Raw genomic sequence first — 25,862 nt, forward strand, 5'->3', positions numbered from 1 at the left:
CTGTTGGTCTTAAAATATGATGTGTCATTGTCTCTTCCCAGCTGTTCATCAAAATGAACCATTTCTAAGAAATCCAGTAGCCAGTTTTGTTTGCTATATTAAATAGAAATCTGCAAGTACCTTTCCTTTATAGGTTGTATTTTCTTCATGGGCTTCTCCTCTTTGTTCTTATAGCCTCCCAGGTTTTTATGAGGGACTGATTTTTTTCTTGTTGTTGTTTAGTTTCTCCAGCAGCTATCCTCAGGCAGTTCCAGATGCTGTATTCTCACTTAAATTTGGCTGCCAAGTGCTCTTCTGTTATGGATGGGGAGACTATGGTTTCTTCTAACCTAGCTGTAAAGCTGAATACATCCGTATCAGCATATGTGCAGAACCTAGATTTTTAGACATCTTAAAACTTCAAGGAAATTCGCATTCACAGAGCAATGTGCAAGAGAAGGATTGGCTGAAAAACAGACACTGCTCCTTAGTGTAATTGTTAGCAACTGGAATGTTTTTTGACATCTAGCTGACTGCAATTTAACATGCGTAGATGAAAAAAAAACAATAATAGAGGCCAATTGAATGATATAAACAGGAATTCACAAATGGCTTCTAGATCAAAAAGCCACAAGATAAAAATTTGAAGATTCATGGAATCACAGAATGCCTTGGGTTGGAAGGGACATCAAAGACCATCAGCTTCCAACCCCCCTGCCACAGGCAGGGCTGCCATCTGCTAGATCAAGTATTAGACGAGGCTGCCCAGGGCCCCATCCAACCTGGCCTTGAACACCTCCATGGATGGAGCATCCACAACCTCTCTGGGCAGCCTGTTCCAGCACCTCACCACTCTCATTAAAAAACTTCCCCTCAAAGATTCCTCAAAGACAGTTTGAGTTTCAGGAGCTTAAGTGGTATTTGCTGACTGTCTGCCAATAGAGGAGTATGGGAGTTTTATTATCAAGGAATTTTGTTGTTGTTTTTTTTTCTTTACTTCTGGAAACTTCAGTCTACCACTGTGATTAACATGACTATCTGAACATAAAGGAATTAGATTTAATCTTTTGATTCTTAGTAAATCACTATGATACCCAGAAAAAAAAGTGCGTGGTAAAATCAGCTGACCAGTCTGCTGAGCAAGAGGACACATTTGTTCATGCCTTTTGTGAAAATCAGTTCTGGATTCAGTTCTGAGGAACTCCTCAGTATGGTCTTAGAGGACACTTCTTGATTCCTACACATATTGCTTTTTGCTAGGAGATATTATAAGTCAGTTTTCATGGATAGATGGTTACATCTTTTCCAGCAAGGAATATAAGTTGATGCTGAAGTCCGTGTGCATGAGAAGTGGCAAAACATCTTTTCAGGACATGGTTGCATTCACATGGATGTCCAAAATCTTGGTAGTAGTCTGAAATACATTAATCCAATCAGAAACTCAAGCAGGAGAACAAACTCCAAATATTTCAAACGAATAGTGTAATAGCAGTTAAATGTTTGTTACCATTTTCTACTTGTAGTGTCGGCCAAAAGTCTGGATCATCCTACAGTACAGTATGCCTAAGAAAATTGCACAGCCTTGCCTCTCTTTATCTCAATACTCTGATGTCTGGGATGGAAGCATATGTTTCATCAAGTAAAGGGCATGGGGAGGCTGTTACTTGGCCACAGGATAGAAGCATGAATGTGATGTTATTAGCTAAATATTAATATGTTTTTATTGTGTTGTATTTTATTTTTTATTACCGTTGTTAATGCTGATTTTCTTAGAGGGTTAAGTTGGTTCTCAGTAAGCATCGGAATATAATTGCATTCCAGAATTGTAACATCGACCCAGGATGTGTGTTAAGTTGATGGAGCTGTTTCCATTGGTTCTTAAATCCTGATACAAAATTGTTATACTGAACTCTCCTATTCAAAGAGTTCTGTCTGTATCGGTCTGAAGGATACAGAGGGTCCACTTAAAGCTTCATATTTCCTAAGTTACAGAAAACAAATTAGGTTCTGAATGCAATTCAGCTCCAAAATCTCGGGGACTTTTTTAAATTTCCAGCAAGTGGATTCTTTCTTAACCTGAATTTGCTTGCATTTTTACATTCTTACGGAACCTGTGAGAAAGATGTGTATTAGTTGTCCAGTGGCTTCTTTACCAAATGCTTTTTATTTTTATTTTTTATTGCTTTTTTTTATATTTTCATTGTAGGCAGCTTCTGGAGACTTACTGGACGTTAAATACATTAAAAATGTACACACTGGAAACCTTAGTGCTATGGGTACTAAGTATATTTAAATGTAACCCAAAAAATGAGCTCTAACTGGCATTGTCAAGATGCGTTCTTTCATGCTTCTAGTTTCTAAGAACTCTTGTTGTTCGTAGGCTAAAATAATGAAAACTGTGTGTCCTTTTACAACTGAAAGGAATGTCTGTAATTTGAAAAGCTATTCACTAGGCAGAGAATACAGTGTGGTTCTCAATTAATTGTCATCTTAGTGCTTCCAAAACCTCTCATGAGTACAATCTGGTTGACATTGCCCAGCTAGCGACCTGGAGGTTTGTTGTTTCAAAGCATGCATGACTTTGTGTTATGTCTGGTGGCTGGGTTGGAAAAAGCAGGAGTATGCTGGTTTTCAAGGAGGCTGTAATTTTTTTTTTTTTTTTTTAACGGGAAAAAATACGTAATTGTTTCCCTTATGTTCCTCCGTGGTTTTGATCTCTCAGTGACCTTCGGATAGAATTCTGTTGTTTTCCTTTTTTGGCCAGCTAGAACATTTTATCGGTTTGTTTTGAAGACTCTTCGGACTTGTTCTTCTTTCTTTTGTGAACGAAATGTTTCCATCAATAAATTTGGAAGATATTAAGAAGATCCGTGTTTCTTATGATTGAGTGCAAGTTCATAACGTTATGTGATATGAAATTTATTTAATAATAATTCTTGTTCGCAGATTATTAAATCTTGTTTTAGCAACTTGATATGTTAATAAGGTTAGAACATAGCAGTAGTGTGGTGATGTGTTTATGTGTACTTCTGTCTTTACAGCCGCAATTTCTTAATTCCTAATTCATCAAGCCAAGGTTAAAAATACCTTTCTGGGTCCTACTAGAGATCTGGAGGACCGTCAGCTTAAGGGAAAGAAGAGATGAGTGCAGAATTGCTATTTGAAAAGTCTTTGTAACCTTTATGAGACTTTTTGAAAAGGAAATTTGCTTATTCATTTTGCTTTTAACAAAACGTTGAGACTCTTTATTCATAAGGAACTGAAATATGTGAGAGGAACATGACTACGAAGTATATATCGTTATGGAGTATAATATTCTGCTTAACTACATATTTTTATGAAGTGTCGGAACTTAGTTTTGCACGTGCTTGTTGCAAGACTTCTGTGTGCAGACTTCTTAGTTTCCTTCAGTGTGGAAGGTTGGGTGCGGTGAACTATCTGCTGAGAGTCTTTCTTCACTGGTTGTTGAAAACAGATTAATTAACTTTTTAAAACTGAATGTCTAAATGTTAGAAGTTTAAACTAAAGTAAAATGAATCCATCTCTCTGTTACACCTGATGGTTTGAGATAAGTGATACTGGTAAGGTGATCAAAGGACTATCAAAGGATAATTGAAATTATATTTGCCCCTCCCCCCTTACAAAGTGCTAGTATTTATCCAGTTATCAGTGAACTAAACGGCTAAATGTAAGAAAATGTGATTTACAAACCCATTATTCAAGAGAAAACATAATTCAAAACCTGGGTACCTTAAAAACTGAAGCAGCAGTCATTCATCAAGTCTTTGTGGCAAATTGGATGTTATCCTACGTTTTAGGACTGCAGGGCTCAGTCAGTATCGTTATACTAAAACTTGTATCTTGTTTTATCTTCAAATAGGCTAACCGACCTCCTGCAAAGCTCAATCTGTTAACCTGCCAAGTGAAAACAAACCCAGAGGAGAAAAAATGTTTTGACCTCATATCACGTAGGTTTGTTGTTTAGGTTTTTTTACTTGCAGTTAATACTAAAGGATTTTACATCATTTCTGAAGATGTTTCAATGCTAAAATAAAATGCTAAAGAACACTAAAATAAATTAAAATAAAGCAAGGGCCTTATAAAGTGCCGTTCCTAGGACAGTTTACCATTCCACACTTATAGCATAATGCAAGTTAACTGCACCTGTGTCTTTGGAAAACTGCATGTTTTTAGAGCTCTGCTTATTCCTTCGTTCCATATCATTTTGTGCCCCTTACAAAGAGTAACAATACTTTTGCTTTGACATTACTCTTCGTGTGGCCTTTCATGCATCCCCACTCTCTTAATGTTTTTTGAACCTTAGGAATTTTCAGCGTAGAATATCTCTCTGGCCCTAGTTTTACCTCGTCAACTATTCTAATTTTAAAGCCAACCACACCACCAAACTATGTTATCATTCCTTTCTTAGATTTAAAATGTATGATGCGTCTTTATTTAATTAGTACAGATAACAACGCTTAGAATTATGGAAGTAGTAGTAAATAGAACTTTTTGTTTTATTTAATTGAAAAAGTTTAGGGCTTATCTTGATTGTGTCTTTATCTTGAATCGTATCTTTGTGTCTGATAAGTTTGGTTTGCCTTTGTTGATCGTTTGGAACCTTGAAATCTTTCTTACGTGCATTGATGAACTCAAATATGGAGTCTGTATTCTAGGCACACTCCTCCTTGCACCCAGCGAAACTTCAGACTTATGATTACTGAGGATATATCCAGAATATGGAAACATTGCCCAGCTGCTCGTGTAGTAAAAGCACAGCACTGAAGACAGGTTTCTGTTTAAAGAGGAACAAATCCTCGTATGTAAGCGTAGATGAGCTCATTATCCCCATTATGAGTGAAACACAATAAATAGACCTTCTGCCTGTCAGCACTCCAGTGATGAGACTAGAGAGTCAAACGTCAATAAATTTTAGGTTTTTCTGAGAGTTTTCTGCAAAAACAGTTTTGTAATCAGTATGTGAAATATTTATTATGCAGATGACAGGACATACCACTTCCAAGCAGAAGATGAACAGGAATGTCAAATGTGAGTTACTTCTCTAATTTTTTTTCTGATATTGGTGTCCTACTGAGACATTACCTTGAACTCTACAAGTGCTGAAACATTTAATAGCAAAATATTACTGCCATTTTAGATGGACATCTGTTCTGCAAAACAGCAAAGAGGAAGCTTTAAATAATGCATTCAAAGGAGATGATAACACAGGAGAAAATAATATTGTCCAGGAACTGACAAAAGAAATTATATCCGAAGTCCAAAGGATGACTGGAAATGATGTGTGTTGTGACTGTGGAGCACAAGGTGATTCAGTTAAGCGTATTTCTAATTGGTAAAACTTCTGTACATCGTGAGAGTGATATTTGATGCTTTCACTTCTACTGCTTATCTCGCAAAGATTATACACAGAGTAGAATATGCTAATAATTTAATTGCACTGCTTTAGTAAGACTGATTTGTAATATGCATATTTTAAGTGGGGGAAAAAGGTTACTGGAAAGGAAATTTTTATCCCATGTATTTTGTTAATTGTATCCGTTGCTGATATAAATCAACTGAACTTACTTTATTAGCCCACATCTTACCTAAGATTTGGGCAAATCCTGAGAGCAGTAAGATGCTTGAATCATTTTCCTAATGCACCATTTTTTCTCCTTTTTTTCTGTTTTGAGAGTGAGCCTGGAGTTAGGTATAAGACTATTTATTTGGAAGAGAATGCACTTGCTGACTGTGCTTTGCAGCATTGAGTTTTGTTGATCTACGATTTTCTGCTTTTATGCTTTTTAAATTCCCACTGTTTCTTGTGCTATTTTATGTTAGAGAGGCACTGCAGGACTTAGGCTTTTTGTTCTGATGCTTTATCTGAAAACATCCGTTCTGAACCAGTCTGCATTTTATAAATCAATAACTTCCAGCAGTAGATACTGTGTAGAATTGAGAGTCTACGTGTCAATCCTGCTGTCTTTAAAGAAGGTTGTAAATAGCTGCTATCACACTTTTATCAAATAAATTAACTTCAAGCAGCCTAATTGACCGGAAATTGCTTCCTTAACTGGAAAATAATGGAATTTTAACAAGAATGCAGAATAGCAGGAAAAAGGACAAGGAAGGGTAATGTATGATGAGTCTTACTGTCTTTGAAATAGTTGAGTGACAATGCATTGTAGTGTGATACTGTATCTTTTTAATCACTGCTGCTTCACATATTCTAAAACTTACTTGAAATAGAGAAGAACTCTAGGCATTGTTACTTCAGCTTCTGTTGCACCTCAAGTGACCTGTTTGGGATGTGATGCCACTTTATTGGTGTGCTGTAAAATAGTGATGTTTCAAGAATTGCAATTCTTGAAAGCAGTGTGGAAAATGACAAGCTAGACTGTCTGAGCAGCTCTCTTTACAAACACAAAAATGAAAAAAAGCATTTTCATTATTTGCCCCATTAAAAAATCCTGGCTTATATTTCCCAATAGAGAAAATGGAAAGACATAAGTAATGGAATCTGATTATTTATGTAGAATAATCTTATTTTTTCCAGAATTTCATTACTGTATATTATATTTTCTAGAATGAACTCATCCCCATAAATAACGTTAATCCTGTGAGTACATTTTGTTTCAGATCCTACCTGGCTTTCAACAAATTTGGGAATTCTAACTTGCATTGAATGCTCAGGAATCCATAGAGAACTTGGTGTTCACTATTCCAGAATGCAGTCACTTACATTAGATGTGCTGGGAACATCTGAACTTTTGGTAATTAAATTACTTTTATTGACTTAGGTAATACTAAAAATACCAACAACACAAGTGTATTTTTGTCTCTGTATTTTATATATTGTTCCGATCTTGAAAATCATCTCTGGTAGCGTAATTAAGACTTAGTTCCTCAAGATTAAGCTAACCTCCTGGAATATATTGTCTTTTTGTAAGCTTTGCTTGATCTTAGAATTCAAATTAAAAAAGGCTTAATATTTTTTTATTTCCACATCTTTTCAATCTTGGTTGCTCTTTAAACAGCTGTTTGACATATAAATATAAATATTCCTCCGAGTTTAAAAATTGAAGGAACCTGCAAATAGTGAGCTCGTTAAAATTGTAAAGATGCTGAATAATTAATCATCAAAGGAAAAAAAATTATTTGGCTTTGGTACACAGAGGAGTCACCACTATCGGCTGCTCTTTCTGTTTGTCTGTTAAATCCCCGTTGAAAACTGTTGTCCAGTAAGTTACCATAATTTGTTCTTGATCACTGATACAATAACAGAAATAGGAATGCGAAACTAAAAGTCCCAGCTCCCATTCTCCCTTGTCCTCTCACAAGTATGTGTATGACCAGTGACTGAATGTATTTCTTATGGGAATTGTGAATGTTTGGTTTTGGTTTTGTTTTTTACCAGCTTGCAAAGAATATTGGGAATGCCAGTTTTAATGAAATTATGGAATGCTGTCTGCCAGTTGATGAGATGATCAAACCTAATCCGAGCAGTGATATGTAAGTAAAGAGCTACTACTGAAAAAAAGGCAGGCATGTTATTTGGCATTGCTAATGACTTGTCCCATTGTGGTTTGGGCCAGCAGACCATGGAAGACATGCAGTGTCTTAGCCTTATAATCATAGAGTAAGCTTTTAATTTTTTCTTGATGCTTTATATATCTGTTTTATTGAATTTTATCCGATCGTAACTTTCGTAATAGTTAGAATTCTAACTAAGTTCTCTAGGTCATATCTTGTGGAATAGGAACAAATTAGAGATTACCTGCTGAGGAATTTTAAAGACACACAAGGGCACAAAGATGTGAATTTAAACCAAAACTATTTATTTTGTGCTTTTTAAAGACAAAAGAGAAATTAGAATAAAGTAAGCATTTTACCTGACAGGTACTAAACACTTGTTTTGTAGAGACTCTGCCTAGGACTTCATTCTCTCACTATACGGAATAAAGAGAGAACATTTAACTGAATTCCTCGAAAACACTGAACTGTGATGGCAGAGACACAGCAAGGACAGCTGCCAACTTGGCTGTATGGGAGAGCTGGTAAACAATGCAGAAGCAAACCCAGAAGAGCCGGCTTTGAATAAAGCTGATTTTATGTTATCCAGACTTCCACCATTCTGACATAGCCAATGTAAAATGCTACAGTGTAAATAATTTTGACTATTTCTATCAATAATTTAAAAAATAAATATTAATAATTGAAATTGCTAATAATCTCACTGAATGCTAGATCAATAGCATAGAATACTTTAAAAAATGATACATTTTTTAGGAAGTAATTTTATTGGATAAAGCTGTTCTAGCAAACTTGTGGGTTTTTTTGTGAAATAAGAACCTGAAAACAGACGCTTTTTAAAATAAAGAAGGAACACCATTCTCTTCTTTCGGAGCAAAAGCTGACCATTGATTCAATCTATTATTCATCAGATTTTTTTTCCCTTTGCCAACTATTGTAATATTGTAAATGATACATTTGGGCTTTGTCTAACGCCTTCTGTGCAACATTATGTACATCCCAAGAGCTGGTAAGGAGTTATGCTTATGAGAGTCATGCCAAGTCTTGTCTTACTGCAATGGGAAGAAGAATTGTCATTTGTTAGTTATGTATTAACAGCGTAAGTGGTAATTCATGCACTGATTCAGATATCCTGAATGGTAGTTTTCACCTCAGTTTGGAGGTGAAACTAAAAATTCCGCTACGTTCTCCCTATGTATTGTGGCTATGGTGAACAGTTGCTTTACAGATCATAGTCACTGCTGTGAACGTAGATCAAGGCCTGGTTTCTCTGACCAGTGGTACGAGACAGATTTTTGTATTTCATGCCTTCCATTCTTTTCCAGCACATGTAGGAGTACAAGTCAGAAAAACATCAACCTGAAAGACTGTTGCTAGCAAAACAGGTTTATAAAGCTTTGATAAATCTTCCCTATGTAAAACTGTGTAATGTTGAGGCCAGCTTTACAACAGAATTCGGAGGGGAAAACTTATGGTCTGTTTTTATATTGGCTGTTTAATTAACCTTCTGTAGTTCCATTTCTTCCTGGAAATATGAGATGCCATGTCTTAGATGAGTATTTTAAAAAGAATAATAATGAGAAATACAGGCTTTCTCAGACTTTATTTCAAAAGACTTGCATGACTTTATGGAAGTTTTAACTAAAAAAATATAACAGTAAACTATATTAAATTTCAGGAATGCAAGAAAAGATTATATTACTGCCAAATATATTGAGAGAAAATATGCAAGAAAAAGGCATGCTGACAATGCAGCTAAATTGCATGCTCTTTGTGAAGCTGTCAAATCAAGAGACATTCTTGGGTTAGTTCAAGTGTATGCTGATGGTGTGGATCTCACAGAAAAAATTCCACTGGCCAATGGACATGTAAGTGTGGCTAATTGTATTAGAAAAAATGTTATTAAAAAGTGCAACATGCTCTCATAATTAAAAAGGATTTTGTTTTCTAATGGAGGTAAGATTTGAAATGCTGTTCTGAGCGCTTTTGTTATTCCTAGGAGCAAGATGAAACAGCACTTCACCTCGCTGTTAGATCAGTTGATAGAACATCCCTGCATATAGTTGACTTTTTAGTGCAGAACAGGTGAGTATATTGAGAACTAATAAATGTTACTGATGCTGCTTTTCTGTCAAGTAATACCTAAAATGAATTTTGGTATTTGCAGATGTCGTTTTATTATTTAAAAATCTTGTAATGATACAGGCTTATTGATATAGTTTAGGAAACTGATTTTAATCAGCTTTCCTCTTCTTTCTCATACCCCAATAGTGGCAATCTAGACAAACAGACATGTAAAGGTAGCACAGCCCTGCACTACTGCTGTCTGACAGACAACGTTGAGTGCCTCAAATTGCTTCTGAGAGGGAAAGCTTCCATTGAAATAGGTAAAAGGGTAATGTGTACTTCAATTTCATATTTGTCACTACTGCAGATAAGGAAGAAGTGAGGGTGGAATACATGCTTTTTTTCCTCAACCGTTTAACAATTCTGTGAATAATAATAGTTGTTTGAAAAAATGAGTATTCATTGTTTATTTCAAGTTTAAATTGATTTATACATTACACTTGTTTTTAAACAAATCTACGTAAGCACTGAGATTTTTGTTTAACATCTTGCCTAATTATATACTGCCCTTTCATGGCTATCATTCCATGTATGTGACACGCTGCCTTGCTACTCCTTATCATGTTCAGTGCACTGGTATTAGTTGGACCTTCATACAAAGGAAAGAGATGAATTCTGGATTGTGTTGGTATAGTGCTTCACTACGCGCTTGCTGGTATATCTTTGTCTTTAGCAATGGACAGTAATAATGACTTCTATCATCCTTACTTTATTTTCTTGATATAATGCAGCTAATGAATCAGGAGAGACACCACTTGATATAGCTAAGCGCTTAAAACATACTCACTGTGAAGAATTGGTAAGCGTGGCATCTTTCCTTATGTTTGTGCGTTTATAAGCGGAATTATGTCTGAATATGTAACTGCTTACAATTGAATATTCAGCAAAAATGTTCCAGAGTAGTTTTCTGCTTAGGAAAAACAATAAATTTATATGCTTTTAAGAAGAAAATTATTTTTTTTCACAGATTCTTTGGAAATATTTAACTTATTGGGGCCAGAGGATGACTGTGATTAAGATCTTGGCATCTCATCCACAAAAGTTTTGTCAGACAGCCTGTTGAAATTGAATCAGTAAAAGACTTTTTTTAAGGGTTAAGGCCATAGAAATGAAGTTTGCTACCATCACTATGTCTACTAAGCAAGGAAAATTGATTGATGGGGTCAAGGTGCCAAGAGCAAAAAATCTGCCGTTGCGGCTAATTTCTTTGACGTGCAATTTCTAAACTGAAGCAAATAGGTTGTGGTTTTTCACGTCATAAATTGGAGAGTGGGCCTGTAATGAAAAGGCTGGTTGTTTTTGATTTCTTCGTGCTGTGTTTGAACAGAGCTTCATTCTTTGAACTTAGCCCAGAGTGATGACTTTCTAGATTACTGAAGTTTGTTTTTAAAACAAAGGTGATATTTGTACTTGGAAACCAGAGTTCCTTCAATGTGTGATTTTTGTTTATTTTAAATTATGGTGTTTTAAAAGTAAGTTCTGCACATACCATAGGTGTCAACAGTCATGTTTTACTCCTCAGCTAACTCAAGCACTGTCTGGAAGATTTAATTCTCATGTTCACGTAGAATATGAATGGCGATTACTCCATGAAGACCTTGATGAAAGTGATGATGATGTGGATGAAAAGTTACAGGTGTGTATCAGTACACTATTTTCTGTACATACATCTGTGTAAGTAAGCTGTTCATAGTGATCTCAATAAGATTTCATACTGTGGGAATTAAGATACTGCAGAATGACATTCTGTAGTAAAATGCAGTAGCTCAAATGTTAGTTTCTTAAATTACTATTTATCTTGTGTTTTATGTAAAATGTTAAAAAAATCACATCTGGCTAATTGCAAGCAGATCATTGGTCGTGTTTTCTTCTTAATGGAGTAAATGTTCGTTCAGTAGAGTTATTAGTTTTTCAATAAGTTAGAAATATGTAGGTCTTCTGATCATGAAGCAGAGGTCATGTGCTTGGAAAAGTGCCTTCACAAAGAGAGATACTCTACAGTCCCTCCTCATTTCTGTGAAACTGCTCTAATGGCTATAATTTTGTCTTCAGTGGCACTAAGCTTGTACATTAAATTAAGCATTTTCAGTAATAGCAAGACAGTGTCTTAATTCTGAATTTTCCTGTGAAAATGCTTTTGTTTTCCATTTTCATACTTCACGTTTCAAGTGTTGGAGTGGTGCTGCTGGGTCACAGAATCGCACAGAATGGATGAGGCTGGAAGGGGCCTCAAGAGATACTCTGGTCCAACCCACCTGCTTAAGTGGGTTAACCTAGAGGCTGTTGCCTGGAATTATAACCAGATGGCTTTTGAAAATCTCCAAGGGTAGTCACATTACAAGTGTTCACATTATAACGTATTCCAGTGCCATAGGAACTTCATTCCATTAAAAATATATGTACATATATTTCCCAGTTTCAGGATAAACTAAAAAGTATTTAAGCATCTAAACATACAGACAGGGGGCAAACTACCAAGTTTTGATACCAGAACGACTCTGAAAATATATTTGAACTATAGTGTAGGAGTATTGAACAGATATTTTTGGGGGGAGTGCACAGAGCTCTAATTCCTTGTGCCTTTTCTGCTTTGTGTATAAAGTGCAAGAAATACACAGGAGCAAATACCGTAGAGATTAGCAGTACTTGCTAATCTCTAGATGTTAGCACAACCATTTTTCTCTTGGAAGTAGCTAAGAAAAGAATCCTTTCTCCTCTGGATAATGAAATTCAACTTCTTTTCATTCTACAGATGTTGATACTCTAGTATATCTCCTGCAAAGTCCCCCATCTCAGATAGGACTTGAATTGCCAATACTTCAATGATTAATAACATAAAACCAGATCTTGTGTGTTGGATTTTTTTTCTTTTCAGAAATATTAAAACCTCACAGTCATAGATTCATTCTTTTTTTCCTTTCACGGACTGTTTTTAAAAATACTAGGCCATCAGATTTCTGGAATGCTTTAATATTTTGGAAATGAATTTCGACATCAACAGATTTCCTCTGCTGCAAAATATCCCTCTGGCAAGATCCTATCAGCATAGGGTTCTTCTCCCATCTCTTTCCTCCTTAGTGCAAGAGAGCTATTGCCTCTGACAGTTGACTTTCACTGGAGTTAGCAAAGAAGAGTAAAAAAAGCCACGACAAGCCCTCCCTTTCAAAGAACACTTGTTTCCTTTTGGGAATTTTCTTAAAAAAAAATCTTGAGAATTTTGGTATGTATGTAAGAATCTGTAATTTGAGGGCTGTTAAATCCAGTCTTTCTAGTATATCCAAACATTTATTTATTCCTGTGTATTATGTCACCATTCAGATGGTAACAGCAATAATAGTGAGCTTTTTTGACAAAGCAGCTCAAAACTTTCTGTTGCAGTGTTTTTTGTCCTGCTGTAAAACCTGAGAGTTTTACAACTGGATGTCCTTTCTGGGACTGAGCTCTCTAAATTTATTTTTTAAATTTTGAGCCATTTTTTTATTCGCTTCCTTTATTCTTGCCAGTTGCCTTCTGTACTTGTGCTTTGTCTCTGGCCCGTTACCAAGTTCCACCTCATATAAAAGTTACCCGCTACTCAGCAGTGAGGCTACAGTAATGAAACTGATTCTTCACTGCCTGCTATTAGTAGGCTTATTTTACAGGGACTTTTGAAAGGAGATTAAGGACTATTAATCACAGACTCGTGTCTGACTACACTGAGTGCACTGGTGCATATTGCTGTTGCTTAGCATCACGTGTGTGATCTGAGTTCTGTTTATGGATATCAGTGTATCGGTTAAACTTGTCTCTCTTTCAAATAAATTTTTATCATCTTTGTCAGAAAGGATAATTTCTGAAATGGCAGTTCTTTTAGTCCAGGATTTTTGTATAAAAGTTCCACACCCAACTGCCTGATCCAGCCTCACTGTTTGCCTCCATTCTGGCACACATTTGACCCTGTATCATGCTGTTTCTGTTTGGTATAACACTGAAAGCTAAGTCAGCAAAGCAAAAAATAATGGTTTAGAGAGCAGAAGCAAGTGTGGGCTGAAATGAATATCAGAACCAGGACAGTGGGGAGGTCAGGCAAAGAGAAGAGTCATCCAGAAAGGAGTGAGGCTGCTAAGCCAAAGTAAAGGCAGGGATTAGCGCAGATGGATGTCACGCACATCATTTTGAGCTATCACGTTGTGCTATAACATGTCTAAAGGACTACATGATCTTACATGATCTATCCAGAGTAGGCACTGAATGTATTCAAAAGAAAATTGATTGTTTATTCATGATGCTGTTGATGAAAGTCCATTCTGCTCTAATGCTTTTACTCTAAATAGTTATTTTAATTTCGTACAGGCTGTGCAGCTAAGTGTTTATCTAACACTATTTCTAAAGTCATATTTAATTGTGCTCTCTGAACTGTGGAATGTTGCAACCCACTCCTGCAATAGCCATATGAATTTTTAACTCGAGCTATTTTTATGATTTGATAACAATAATTATCATGCTTGCTGTTGAAACAGGAAAACTAATGTTGTGTGCATGGCAAACAGATGACTTGCTGCAGATCTCAAGAATGGCTAATTAGAGCTCATTTGATAATGTGCATAGGTTGAGCAGTATTCCATCCCAGCTGCCATTTAATTTCCCTAGCTGGTGCTGTGATAGTAGTGAGCTGAAAAGAGTTCATGAGAAGTCTGGGCTCCTGATGTGTTGTAGCTTGAAGCAGAAGTTCTGCCTGTAGTTCTACAGGCAGAACACTCAGATGCAATTCCGTCCTGTTTTTGAGATGAACATCATCAGTTTGGGATCTAACGCTGCTGAACTTCATATGAGGCTTAGATTCTTCGGTTGTTTGTATATTTTTGAAAAATATTACACGGTATTTTTATGCAGGAAAACTTGATCTATTCTGAATTTCTGTATTTTATTACTATCTATAGCAATATAGTTCTTCTTACAGATCTTTTGAGGTTCCTTCCAGTCTTTGACATTCTGTGATTCTGTGTGTATATACAGAATACAGTATTATCATATAGGAGTATGCTACAAGAGAAGATGAAAGAATAACTTTTTGAAATGCAGTTCACATTTTTTTATTAACATGCACACTTCTTGAAACGGGAGGAGTGTAGATAGCAGATTATGTATTAGAAGCAACAAAAATGCATTTTAGAAGCCATTTTTACTGTCTTGAAATTAGTAACTTTTTGTTAATAAGTAAAGCGAGTACAAATAATGCAGTATCAGTGAGCACTTCTGTTATTGTGTTAAAGCAACCCAGTCCTAATCGGAGAGAAGACAGGCCCGTCAGCTTCTATCAGCTTGGATCAAACCAACTTCAGCCTAACGTAGCATCGTTGGCAAGAGATGCAGCGAACATTGCTAAGGATAAGCAAAGGGGATTTATGCCAAGTATATTACAGAATGAAACATATGGAGCAATACTCAGTAGCAGTCCACCTCCCATTCAACCTACAGTACCCGTTACAAGTAGTGCACCTCCTCTACCTCCAAGGAATATTGGCAAAGGTACTAACACTGGAAAATACGTTAGATGACTGGGATCATGACCTTTTTTTTCTTTCATTTTCAATTTTTTTTTTTACAGTTATTTTGCACAGGTAAGTATTGGAACAGTTTATTGATAACTTCGTCTTGCATATTTGAAGTGAATCTGCACAGCTAGTTAGGAGTGTGATTTTCAGTATATGTGCAAGAAAGTACACAATAGTGTGTGAGTAAACAATGCAAAGTAACCTCAATAAAATCAGACCTTTTATTAAAAGGACTGCTACAGTCTGTTTAGTTCAGTGAGTACTTTTTGCTTAAATTCCATCTTTTCATACTTTTGTTACTTGTAGATTTTGTTGTCAGAGTGAAAATTGAAAGGTGGAATTTTCATAGTATTTGGCTCCTATAGAAAATTGTTTGAATACATGGGAAAAGGAGAGTGTATGCCAAACATGAGAGATTTTAACATTACAGATCTTCTCTTAATAAATAAGTGCTTCAAGGTTGATAAAATAAAATGGAACAAAGTATAGGTTCATGGTATGGAAAACTGGATAAATTACAGAACTGTTAGTTGCCTGAAAATTTGACTGTAGGTGATCAGCAGAACAATATACATAAAATGTACTGACCTCGTCCCAGTTCAGAAAGGTTGCAAAATCTACCATTAAAGCTGACACATAAGCCTCATTCTTATGTTCGTATATAATCTGTTTGGATCGTACTGGAGAAGTGTAGAGAAATTTGTATAGGTTATTTTTATTCAGTACACATTCTGTTGTGTTTCATTGTTTCAGTGCAATTAACAGTTCGTTAATTCAGTGCTGTTTATTAATCCAGAGTCTTTTAGGGGTGTTAAACTTATGTAAAGTTGAACTCCAGAAAATGACTGTGTAAACACTTTGTTTTCTAATAGATTCAAATTCCAGAAGAGGATGTTAGGAGTGCAGGATGTTCTAGGCTAATGAGAATGATGTCTGCCTTGGAAAACACTGCACAGAGATTAGAATACAGGGCTCCATGTGACAGTGATCATGGCTGAGATTGCAAATTGAACATTTGCGTAATATGAAAACTCAGTTGTTTGTTCCACAGGAGTGGCTGCAGCATAAAAGGCGGATTAAAATGTGTTGTTTTGTGGGGAAAAAGACTGAGAACAATAGAACAGCATGGTTCTGTGCTACTTTGAAAAAGTAGCGTGAGACTGGAAGAAGTTTAGCTTTGCATACAACTGTGTTTCTTGACCAAGGTGGGATTCCTTTCACCTGACATTTTTGCATGAAGTCTAAGCTTAATATCAGAATATGTTTTTTACTTGATGGAAAGGAATGCTTCACCCACCAAACAGGAAAATTTACCCAGTGTCTTGTCTTTTGGCTGTGAAGGAGCTTACACTGTCCATTTAACTGTTAGATACTATCCCTAAATTAGTAATATAATTGAGCAATTAAATAGACTCTTTCACCCTTTGAAAGGGCAAACCATATGGTTTTACCCAGTGTTTGCCCTTGATTAAATGACACTTGAAATAGGGTCATTTTGCATTCCCAACCCCAGACTTGTTGGCACCAGTATAGTGCAACTCATGCCAAGAAAGCACGCTGCCTGGCTCAGAGAGACTATTAACTCATGTTCTTTACTCTAGCAGTGTATTAGCCTATTATTTTATATTCTCGGTTAAAAGCTAAGATAGTATCACCAGTCTTAGCTTCTTGTCGATAGCTGGTATTGTTGTTATGCTTATGATGTATTATTATTGCTCCTTTATCCTCTTAGCTTTAATCTATTCTTCAAGTCTTCTGAGCCTTTTATGCTTTTCCCTGCAACCTGATATTTATTCATACCTTACTCTTTTTGGTTTTTTCTTAATATGATGTTCATGCTCTGAGTAGGGAAAAATGGCGTGAAAAGGGCAAAATATTGGCCTGATGATGAAAACCTATAGTATGTTTCTGATGAATGGAGAGGCAGCTCTTTAGAATGGAATCATTTAAGAGTCTCTGAAACAGCAGTACTGTGTAACCAATTCTAGTTTCGTGCCTAGCTATTATAGCTTCTTGTTTGGGTCAAATTCAGTTCTACGTCAATTCCAAATCAAAACTGATGTTTCACCTTGAGTCAGCAAAGTCTGCTGATACTATGAGCGAGATCCTTTTTCTTTGGTGTACCTGATTACAGCCAAGGATTAAAGAGGGAAGTGAGACATGTCTTCTCTCTTTGTGTTAAGAAATTTCTGCTTTTCAAGTGTTGGTCTACTTTGAAGTAATGACTGGAGAAAAATTTTAGTGTAAAGAGCTAGTAAGACTTCAGCCAGAAACTTGTATGTAATTTTTTTAGAGCAGACTCTGATTTCTGCTCTGGCATTCCTGCAGGATGGCGGTAGTTCTAATTTGGTGAATATAGTGTATAGCTGCACTACTTTTAAAAGCACAGGTGTCAATATTAACGCTTTGTGCTTAGGGTGAGCAATAATAATAATGCAGTATTTTCCTCTCTTTTTAGTTCAGCCTTCAGTTCTTGGCAGTGGTATTCAGACAATTTCTTCATCTAATACAATGTGGAGGACAAATTCTTTAGGAGTGGAAAGTATAAGCAGGCAGAGATCTTCATCTGATCCACCAGCTATTCATCCCCCTGTGCCGCCATTGCGTGTAACATCTACAAGTATGTTTCCACTTTCCCCTGTTTTCCCTTCTGCTGTATCTAATCATAGTTGGCTTATTTTTCCATTTTCACAACTCATGCTTCCTCTTTTGGTGACTGTAGCTTTGGCCTATCGTTCCCATCCAGTGACTTCGTATGAGCCATCTTCTCTGACGTTCCACTGAGGACTGTATGGTGTATTGCAGGGTCAACAGGAGATAGTACCTTATTACTAGAACTAAAGAGCTTTCCACTTGTATGTATAGCCTTAATGATGCATTTTTCATTGATGACTTGTAAAGATAAGTGTTTCATGTAAGCCTGCGGCTCCAGACTTCTACCTCTCCACCATTGTGCTCAATTCTTGCAGAACGTGGGAATGCAAAGAGATGTTTTGGTGCATTGCCGACTGCTGTTACAGTGGTTTCAAGAATTCAATAGAAATTTTAATTAATTACTAAATCTAATGTGATGTTTCTTTGACTAAATGTTGTCCTAACAGGATTTTAAAAGAAGTTCCTCTAAACAAAATTTCTCAGATATTCACTCAGCTACTTTTCCATAAAACACAAACTGAAGGTCTTGGTTGAGCAAACAGTATTAGCACTTCAATTAAACACTCATATTCTTGAAAATATTAGATCAGAATGATTTTAAGACATGAGAATTTTCTGTTTGTACTTTAATGCTTTGATGAATGGAAGTACTTGTGAGCTCTCTGATCTTGACTAGGTAAAACTAAAGGTAAACCTCTTTCCAGAGAGGTCTTCCTTCCAATGGCAGGATTGCTGTATGTGTAAGTTGTTGATTACAAGTAGTAAAGTGTTTTTCTCGGATAGAGATAAATCCTGTAACAGGAAAACCTGTGGATGAGAATCCAAAAGACAAAATGGTAAATAGAAGTCTAATTCCTTTTCACTGTCTAACTTTTCTTCTATAGATGTGCTTTCTCCTGCACCACCGCCTCCAGTGGCAAAGACAGCCAGCATTATGGAAGCTTTGAACCAGCAATCTAAACAGCAACCAGCTCCTCCACAAACTAAGCCAACCCCTCCACCACTGCCCCCACAACCTCCTAGTAGAGTTTCTCAAAGAAAGCCTATTCCTGGGTAACTGATGCCATTTTAGTATTTAATGCATACATTTCATAATCATTATTAACTTTTCAATTAGGTGGCATGTAACATGAAGGTCTTCTAAAAAACACACACACTTTTGCCAATGATGTGTTCTAAAGTATGTGAGTGAACAGAAGACAGATACTGAGGGAGCACATTACAAGGATTCCCACAGTAAAAACAGGCTAGACTAGTGATTTAATATTGGATGACTTGCACAGTATCTACAGAATGCTTACCCTTGTTGGAAGTAAGAAGCCACAAAGAATAATCAGTTTCTAGTTTTCTTATAACAAAAAAGAGATAAGAGGATATTGTGTCTGATTATGCCATTTGTTGTTCACATGCTTGTCCAGTGTTCAGTTCCATTCAATATTTTCATTCATGGCAGTAGAGAGACCTGGAGTAGAAAATATGATCTTCAAATTTGCAGGAAATAAAGTTAGGAGGGACAAGTGTCTTGGTGAATGGAATCGTATTCGAAGTAGCCTTGAAAAATTGTAGTCTAAGGAGAGGAAGGGTGTTATTTAGTGAGCAACACTCGGTACTGAGGAGCAATCAGCTGCAAAAACACTATGGAGCAGCAAAGTGTGGTTAAACAAAAATCTTTTAGAGGAAGAATCTGCGAAGGCATAATGAGTCATAAATAAAAGTAAGTCAGAAGACGCATGCTACTGTGGGAGTGCCAAAGAGAAAGAATATTGTTTGTTTATAACCCGCAAGATTTAGCAATTAATCCTTCCAATTGTCTCAACATCAGTAACGCCTCATCCGGAGTACTCTATTCAGTTTTAGGTAGTGAAGTAAAATAAAGACACAAAGTACTGAAGCTGAAACCAGGGGAGATCAGTAGGATAATGAGAAGTCTAGAAAATACGTCCTCATATGATAAAAATTTGGAAAAAATGAGAGTCTCTCATCTTTTAAAAAAGAGCAATTGTAACACAGATACAAGTCTTCAAATATATACAAAGCATTGGATGATGCCATTCCTTTTTACATTTCAGGGGGGCTCTAAAAATAATACTGTGGTTTAAATTGTAGCAAGAATAATTTAGACACTAGGGAAAGCTTTCCAAAAGAAAGCGTAGTGAGATATGTTACTAAATTTTCTAGGAATTGTTTTGATTCTCTGCCACTGAAAATTTGGCAGAGTATATAGCCTGTATAAACCTAGATAGTTACAAGATATAGGGGCATGTATGCATATATGTCTATGTGAGGTAGTATATTTGGGTGATGCTTTGCGAATGAGAAATAAACGACCTTTGACCTTCCTTACTAGCCCTCTGCATATACCATACTAACTGAAAGGGAGAGGCAACTTGCTGAAGTTTGCTATACTGTACAGGCAATATGTAATGATGTATATAGTTAATGAAGTGCCCCAAAGAATACTAAAAAACAATGGAATGAACTTCAGAACTTAGGAAAAGAAAATCAGGTCTATACAAACTGCAGAAATGGAACCCAGAATTATTTGTCTACCTTACATTTGTAGCTGAAGTGCAACTTATTGTCAGCTTGTTCAAAAATAAGGAAGCAAACTAGTGTTTTAAAATTAAAATACCAGTCACCAAGATATACTGTCAATATCACAAGAACTTTATAATTTGAAAAATAGCTTGGATTCTTGTGGTTGGTGTTTTCTTGTTTGTTTCTTAAATGGAAGAATTTCTTACTTTTTTGAACAGGTCTGAGAAGTCATCAGGCTTAAGTAACAAGGGGCAGTCTAGAGGACTTGGGGCTCTACAACAAACTGGTAATTATGGTTTAGAGATTTATTTTGCTGCAGTTAGCTATTGGTATTTACAGTGTAACGGGGCCAGTTATTTCATTTACTTTGTGCATTTAAACAGTCAGTACCAGCAGTCTTGTTTATTTTCTTGATTGTGTAGGTCTGAACGCTTAAAGCTTTTCTGCATGAATAGAGCAATATTTTAGCTACTATTTTAGGACAATGCAATAAAATATCAAAAGTTTGCATGGATTCTGTGGTGGTTTTAGTGGAATTTCTCCTACCCAATCTCCTCTTCCACTATATGTTTTCCGTTTATTGGTTGTTACCATGATTCTTTTTTATTTCCCTTTAACATATCAACACAGTGAGAATTTGCTAATCATTATCTCCCATCTTTGTTAGAAGTCTCCAGTGAAGGGTCCAGGGTCTTGATAGGGATGGTCATGATTAGGCAAGAAAGATTCTAAAAGCATGCAGTTCGGAGTGAATGTGTGGGGAAATGAGAAAATTGGTTCTGGTCTCATCTGTTTTGTAGGCTTTTTTTTTCTCTTGTAGCATATCTACAATATTTAATGTCTTGCAGCATTAAAGATCTTAAGTAATTATAGTTGGGAAAAATAAGCCTTTTTGGTAAGGAAGATGGTAGAAAAATTACATTCAGTTTTTTAGAAAGAACCATTAAAAATGAAATACATGTAGTCATGTAGTATATAAAATTCTTTGTATTGTCCAATTGAGAATGACGCATTTGGTTTCAATTTGTATTATTGTTTTTACTTTTTTTTATTTTTTAAAGAATGCCTAAAATTTAATGTTTTTACTTACCTTAGCAGCAGGAGAATCTTCTTCTGTATGTGAAATTCCAGCATCACAGACTGGTTCTACAGCAAATGCTTTGGCACAGATACAGCCACCAGCACCAATGCCAAGGAAATCCCAAATAGTAAGTAGACAGTCTGGATTTGGACTTCATTAATTCTTCCACACACTATCAAACACGCTCCTGACATTAATAATCTGTCCTGTTAGAGAGGAAGTGTGTGAACCATGAAAAATACAAAACCCATGCCCTCTGTTCAGTGTGTGACTTCTGGTAGATATTAATGAAAATCTTGCTTCTCTTGCATTTCCTAAGTGATGGTGATTTTTATTTAAAAAGAGCCCCAACAAAAAACAAGGGCAAACCAAAAACAAAGCTTGGATTCTATGCTCATGTCTGAATGTGACCCGCACAGTTTGTAGAATTTATGGGATATTGAGGGTAGATGAGCTTGACAAGTGTACAGTAGGTCATTTGTAAGTCATTTATAACTTGATTCTTAAACTTCAGTGAAGTAGTAAGGGAGGTTTTTTGCTTACTTTTATAATGGAAGTAGATATAATTATTTACCTACAAATGACTTTAGACTAGACTAGTCAGAGTCAAGCTCAAAAGAAGAGAAACTGGATCTTTAATGAATTAGTTATCTTTACAACTCTTTGTCATGCTGAGTATAGACAAATGACAGTGTAGAGAACCCATACTCTTGAGGTGCTCTTTGTAACGAGGCCTGGGCTGTTCTATACGTTAAATTCTGTGTAGGAACATGGTTCAGTGGGTAAATAATAGCGTGAGAGGTGGGAGATACTCTGTTTCTGACTCCAGGGCTGTGTTACTAGTGCGATATAATAAAATATCTTTCTTTCTTCAGTCCCCTGTCTCTCCATTCATTTTTCTTTAACTGCGTCCATTGAAATAGTAGCTCTCCAGGACAGACTTCAGTGTGTTCATGTGCACAGTCTTGCACATTTGTTCTGTGCTCCTAGAACTCTTACTAGCTTTTGTCATCTGATAATATGAAAAAAGCCACAGAGACATCTGGAGTTCATCTTGCTTTAGTTGGTATTGTAAAATCTTCTGTTTTCTTGCCTCTCCCTCTCTTGTTTAACCAAGTTACTGTCTGTCTTGCATCAAAATAACTTTCATGGTTCAGACCACGATAAAATTTAATGGTCTGGTTAGTGAGAAATTGAATAGCTGTCCCTTTTGCTTATATGCACTAAGGGAATTGCCATTTCTGTAAAGCTGTTGAACCCTGATCCCAATTTCTTTTGTATGTTTTCGATTCAGGTGTGAGCACTGGATGCATCCATTCAGCACATATGACAGTTCTGAAACAGCTCCCTACCTGCCTTTCTGTAGGAATTAAAGTCATATTAGTTCTGTATCTTGTTCTCTCCTTTTCCATTTTATAGACAAATTGCTTTATTTGTGTGTGAAAGGGCTGTCCTGGCTGGTTTTTAGAAACAATCTGTCTCTACTCACTCAGTAATATTAACTGCATGTAATGAGAAACATGTCTGACTCCAAATATCTCTAGGGCATCAGTAGGCTGATTTTTTTGTGACTGAGAAAATCAGCTGGATAATTTTCTTCTGTCATAAGACAAAGAAGTAAGGGAAACCTGGCTCAGGGTGTATGCTAGTTAAGGTGCTTTAGCTAAATCTATCTAGCTAAAGCATCTTAGCTGAGATTTAGTCAAAGGCCCCCTCAGCTAAAGAGCTTTAGCTAGATCAGTCTAGCTAAAGCACTTGACCAAATAACTCCCTTTAGCCATATACTCTGGTATTTTTTGCTGTCTGCCAGAGAATACAGAAGCCAGCCCAGATTTAGGAAATGATTGCAGAAGTACTCCTTGAGCAAAGAAAAAAAGGTCTAGTTACACATACACCTGCAGCCAGTGGCTTGTCTCCTATATAACACATTTGCCCAATTGCCTGTTTTTCATTTAGAAAGTTCCTGATGCAGCATTTTTTTCAATATATACTTGAGATTCTTGAAAACATATTGTAGACATATGGAAAACTTTCCTGGAAGATGTTAGTCTCCTGGGAATGGGGATTTATTTTAATTCCTTTGACATCCAAAGAACAAGAAATACTTGGAATTACAACCCTTTGAAGTTAGTAATTACGTTACTGTTGTACTGATGTGAAGCTCTTTCCTCTTGACATAGAAGTTGATTGTGGTTCAGACTGTAATTTGACTGAGATGGAGCAAAATCACTGTGATGCAGTGCAAGGCTGCATCTCCCTGGGGTATGCCCACAAACAGAGCCTAAGGATATGCCTCATCTGGGCAGAACATGTTTTTATACTAAAATGTAAATGGATGCTTGCAGATGAAGTCTTTTCTCTCAAGCTTCCTGTTCCATGGCTGACCTAGGCAGAGACTGGGACAAGTTTCTGGGGCACTCCAGGATGGTGGTGAGACTCACTTTCCCTTGCCCCATCTGGAGCCTCTATTCCAAACACGCACTGCATTAACAGCTCTGTGTTGACCGAAGTGGCGCTTGCATATCTGCTCTGGCATCTTAAGGTAGAAAGGAAAGACTTTTGGTGACTGAGGCTGGGCAAACTGGAGGAAAGGGTAGATACAAGGTAGAAAGCTTATGCTGTGCCTCCAGATCCTGCACCTCCCCACTCCTTGCATGGAAATCACTACGAACGTAGCATTAGTGTTGATCTGCAACAGGAATGGAAAGCAAATGCAGTAGCAGTAAGTAGCACAGGATCTCAACAGGCCACGTTGCACAGAGAGAGGCATGAGATTAGGAGGGTGGATACTGTGGTACAAAACAATTTCAGCGTGGTTTTAAAGAAAATATGACTAGGATTGGAATCCCACTGCAATACTGAAATATTAAAGCTCGCTAATGAACAGTAGTGTGAACTTCCCTATTGGAAGACCACTCCTGTGGCTCGCAGTCCTCAAAGCGCTACAAAGAGCCTGAAGATACTCTGGAAAGTTTATAGATTGAATGGAAGGGTTTAGTAAATAAAAAAGGGGCATACTGGTAGGTGACTCAGGCCTCTTTCTGATGATGCTGTTAACACTCACGGTGTAGCACTTGATCAACCATCACATATTTGGAGTAAAGTCATGCTTGCTGCAGTGATGTAGAGCTCTGAAGGCTGGCTTAGGTGAGCCAGAATGGAAGATTACAAGGGGAAAGCTGGCCCACATTGATCGCGTAGAGGTTCAGAAAAGCTTTGGTTGCTGCCAATTTCAGACAGAACCATGAGCACCCAGTGCAGAAGTTCTAGCTGCACTCTGACCTGTGAAAAGTAATGGTACTGTTTCTGCTGCTTTCTTTAGATCAACTCAAAGTCTATTTTAATACTTCCATGCTTGTTATTTACATTTACTTATTTTTACATTTCAGTCAAAAACTAAACCCAAAAGAGTGAAAGCAATTTACAACTGTGTAGCTGATAACCCAGATGAGCTAACTTTTTCAGAAGGAGATATCATTGTAGTTGATGGTGAAGAAGATCAGGAGTGGTGGGTGAGTATTTTCTATTTCCTGTCAACATACTTCAAAAGAAATAAATTGAATCTAGAGGTTGATTCTGACTTCAGAAGATCCCTGTTGGGTTTCCAAGTAACAGAAGTTTCATTTCATGAAAGCTCAATTCCAAGTGTTTCTTCTATTCAAAAGTCAAGCTTCTGATAAATTTTTAGCTTTTCATTCAGGGAAAAGTTTTTTTCATTTAGGAAAAAAAAAAGTTTGATGAGTAGAGTTCACAGTTTGTATGGCTAAGGAAATTTCTTGGGTGGGTGACAGCAATTTAAGAATCTGCTACTATGTGGTAGCTGACTGAAATTGAGAAGTGGTCTATTCTGTGTGCTGGGAAACCATCTCAGCTATTTGTACTCCGGAGCTGCATCAGCTGAAGAAGTCTTGGAAAATTGGTGTGCATGAAAACACTTGCCTTATCCCAATTGTTAGCTAGCAAAGAATAGAATTTCGTATTGCATCTGAACTGGCAATAATGCTATATAAGTACATACAGATTTGTGTGAAACCCAGAATGCTTGAGATTTATTGAAGCTTGATTCATTCTTTTCACTGACTGGTAAGAGGAGGAAGCAGAAGCAAACGAACAGAGGCTGGGCTGCCAGGCATTCCAGAATGAACTGAAATGGTGCAGTAGAGGTACTGCATTATGAGGTGTTGTTTTCAAAAAGATGAATAAAACTGAATTTGAAAAAAAAGTGTCTGTAGCTGAATAACAAATGCATCCTGTTGGTCTGAGTTTTCTCATGATGTTTATTTTTTGGCAAAAGGAGAAACAAAGATGGAGGGAGAGACTTGTCATACTTTAGGCAGGAAGGTCACTGGTGTTCGTTTTGATGATACTGTAATTCCTTTTTGAGATTAACTTGAGAAATATCTGAACTCTTGCAG

The 25,862-nt window shown here is 36.6% G+C and overlaps 1 protein-coding gene across 3 annotated transcripts in view; it reads left to right on the forward strand.

Annotated features, from left to right (window-relative positions):
* Positions 1 to 25,862, forward strand: part of ASAP2 (ArfGAP with SH3 domain, ankyrin repeat and PH domain 2) — a 92,439-nt gene that overhangs the window by 63,932 nt on the left and 2,645 nt on the right. Inside the window, exons 12-27 of one of the 3 annotated variants that reach the window (XM_021390454.1) lie at positions 3,860 to 3,947; positions 4,980 to 5,028; positions 5,138 to 5,304; positions 6,619 to 6,752; positions 7,397 to 7,491; positions 9,191 to 9,380; positions 9,512 to 9,597; positions 9,784 to 9,899; positions 10,371 to 10,438; positions 11,162 to 11,275; positions 14,892 to 15,147; positions 17,632 to 17,793; positions 18,713 to 18,881; positions 20,585 to 20,652; positions 21,462 to 21,574; positions 24,837 to 24,959. In XM_021390454.1, coding sequence (XP_021246129.1) covers positions 3,860 to 3,947; positions 4,980 to 5,028; positions 5,138 to 5,304; positions 6,619 to 6,752; positions 7,397 to 7,491; positions 9,191 to 9,380; positions 9,512 to 9,597; positions 9,784 to 9,899; positions 10,371 to 10,438; positions 11,162 to 11,275; positions 14,892 to 15,147; positions 17,632 to 17,793; positions 18,713 to 18,881; positions 20,585 to 20,652; positions 21,462 to 21,574; positions 24,837 to 24,959 — 1,998 coding nt within the window. The remainder of the gene's footprint in view (positions 1 to 3,859; positions 3,948 to 4,979; positions 5,029 to 5,137; positions 5,305 to 6,618; positions 6,753 to 7,396; positions 7,492 to 9,190; positions 9,381 to 9,511; positions 9,598 to 9,783; positions 9,900 to 10,370; positions 10,439 to 11,161; positions 11,276 to 14,891; positions 15,148 to 17,631; positions 17,794 to 18,712; positions 18,882 to 20,584; positions 20,653 to 21,461; positions 21,575 to 24,836; positions 24,960 to 25,862) is intronic. The other 2 variants (XM_021390455.1, XM_021390456.1) reach the window with 2 other exon arrangements.

This window comes from Numida meleagris, chromosome 3 (genome assembly GCF_002078875.1).
Source record: "Numida meleagris isolate 19003 breed g44 Domestic line chromosome 3, NumMel1.0, whole genome shotgun sequence".
Lineage (NCBI taxonomy): Eukaryota > Metazoa > Chordata > Aves > Galliformes > Numididae > Numida > Numida meleagris.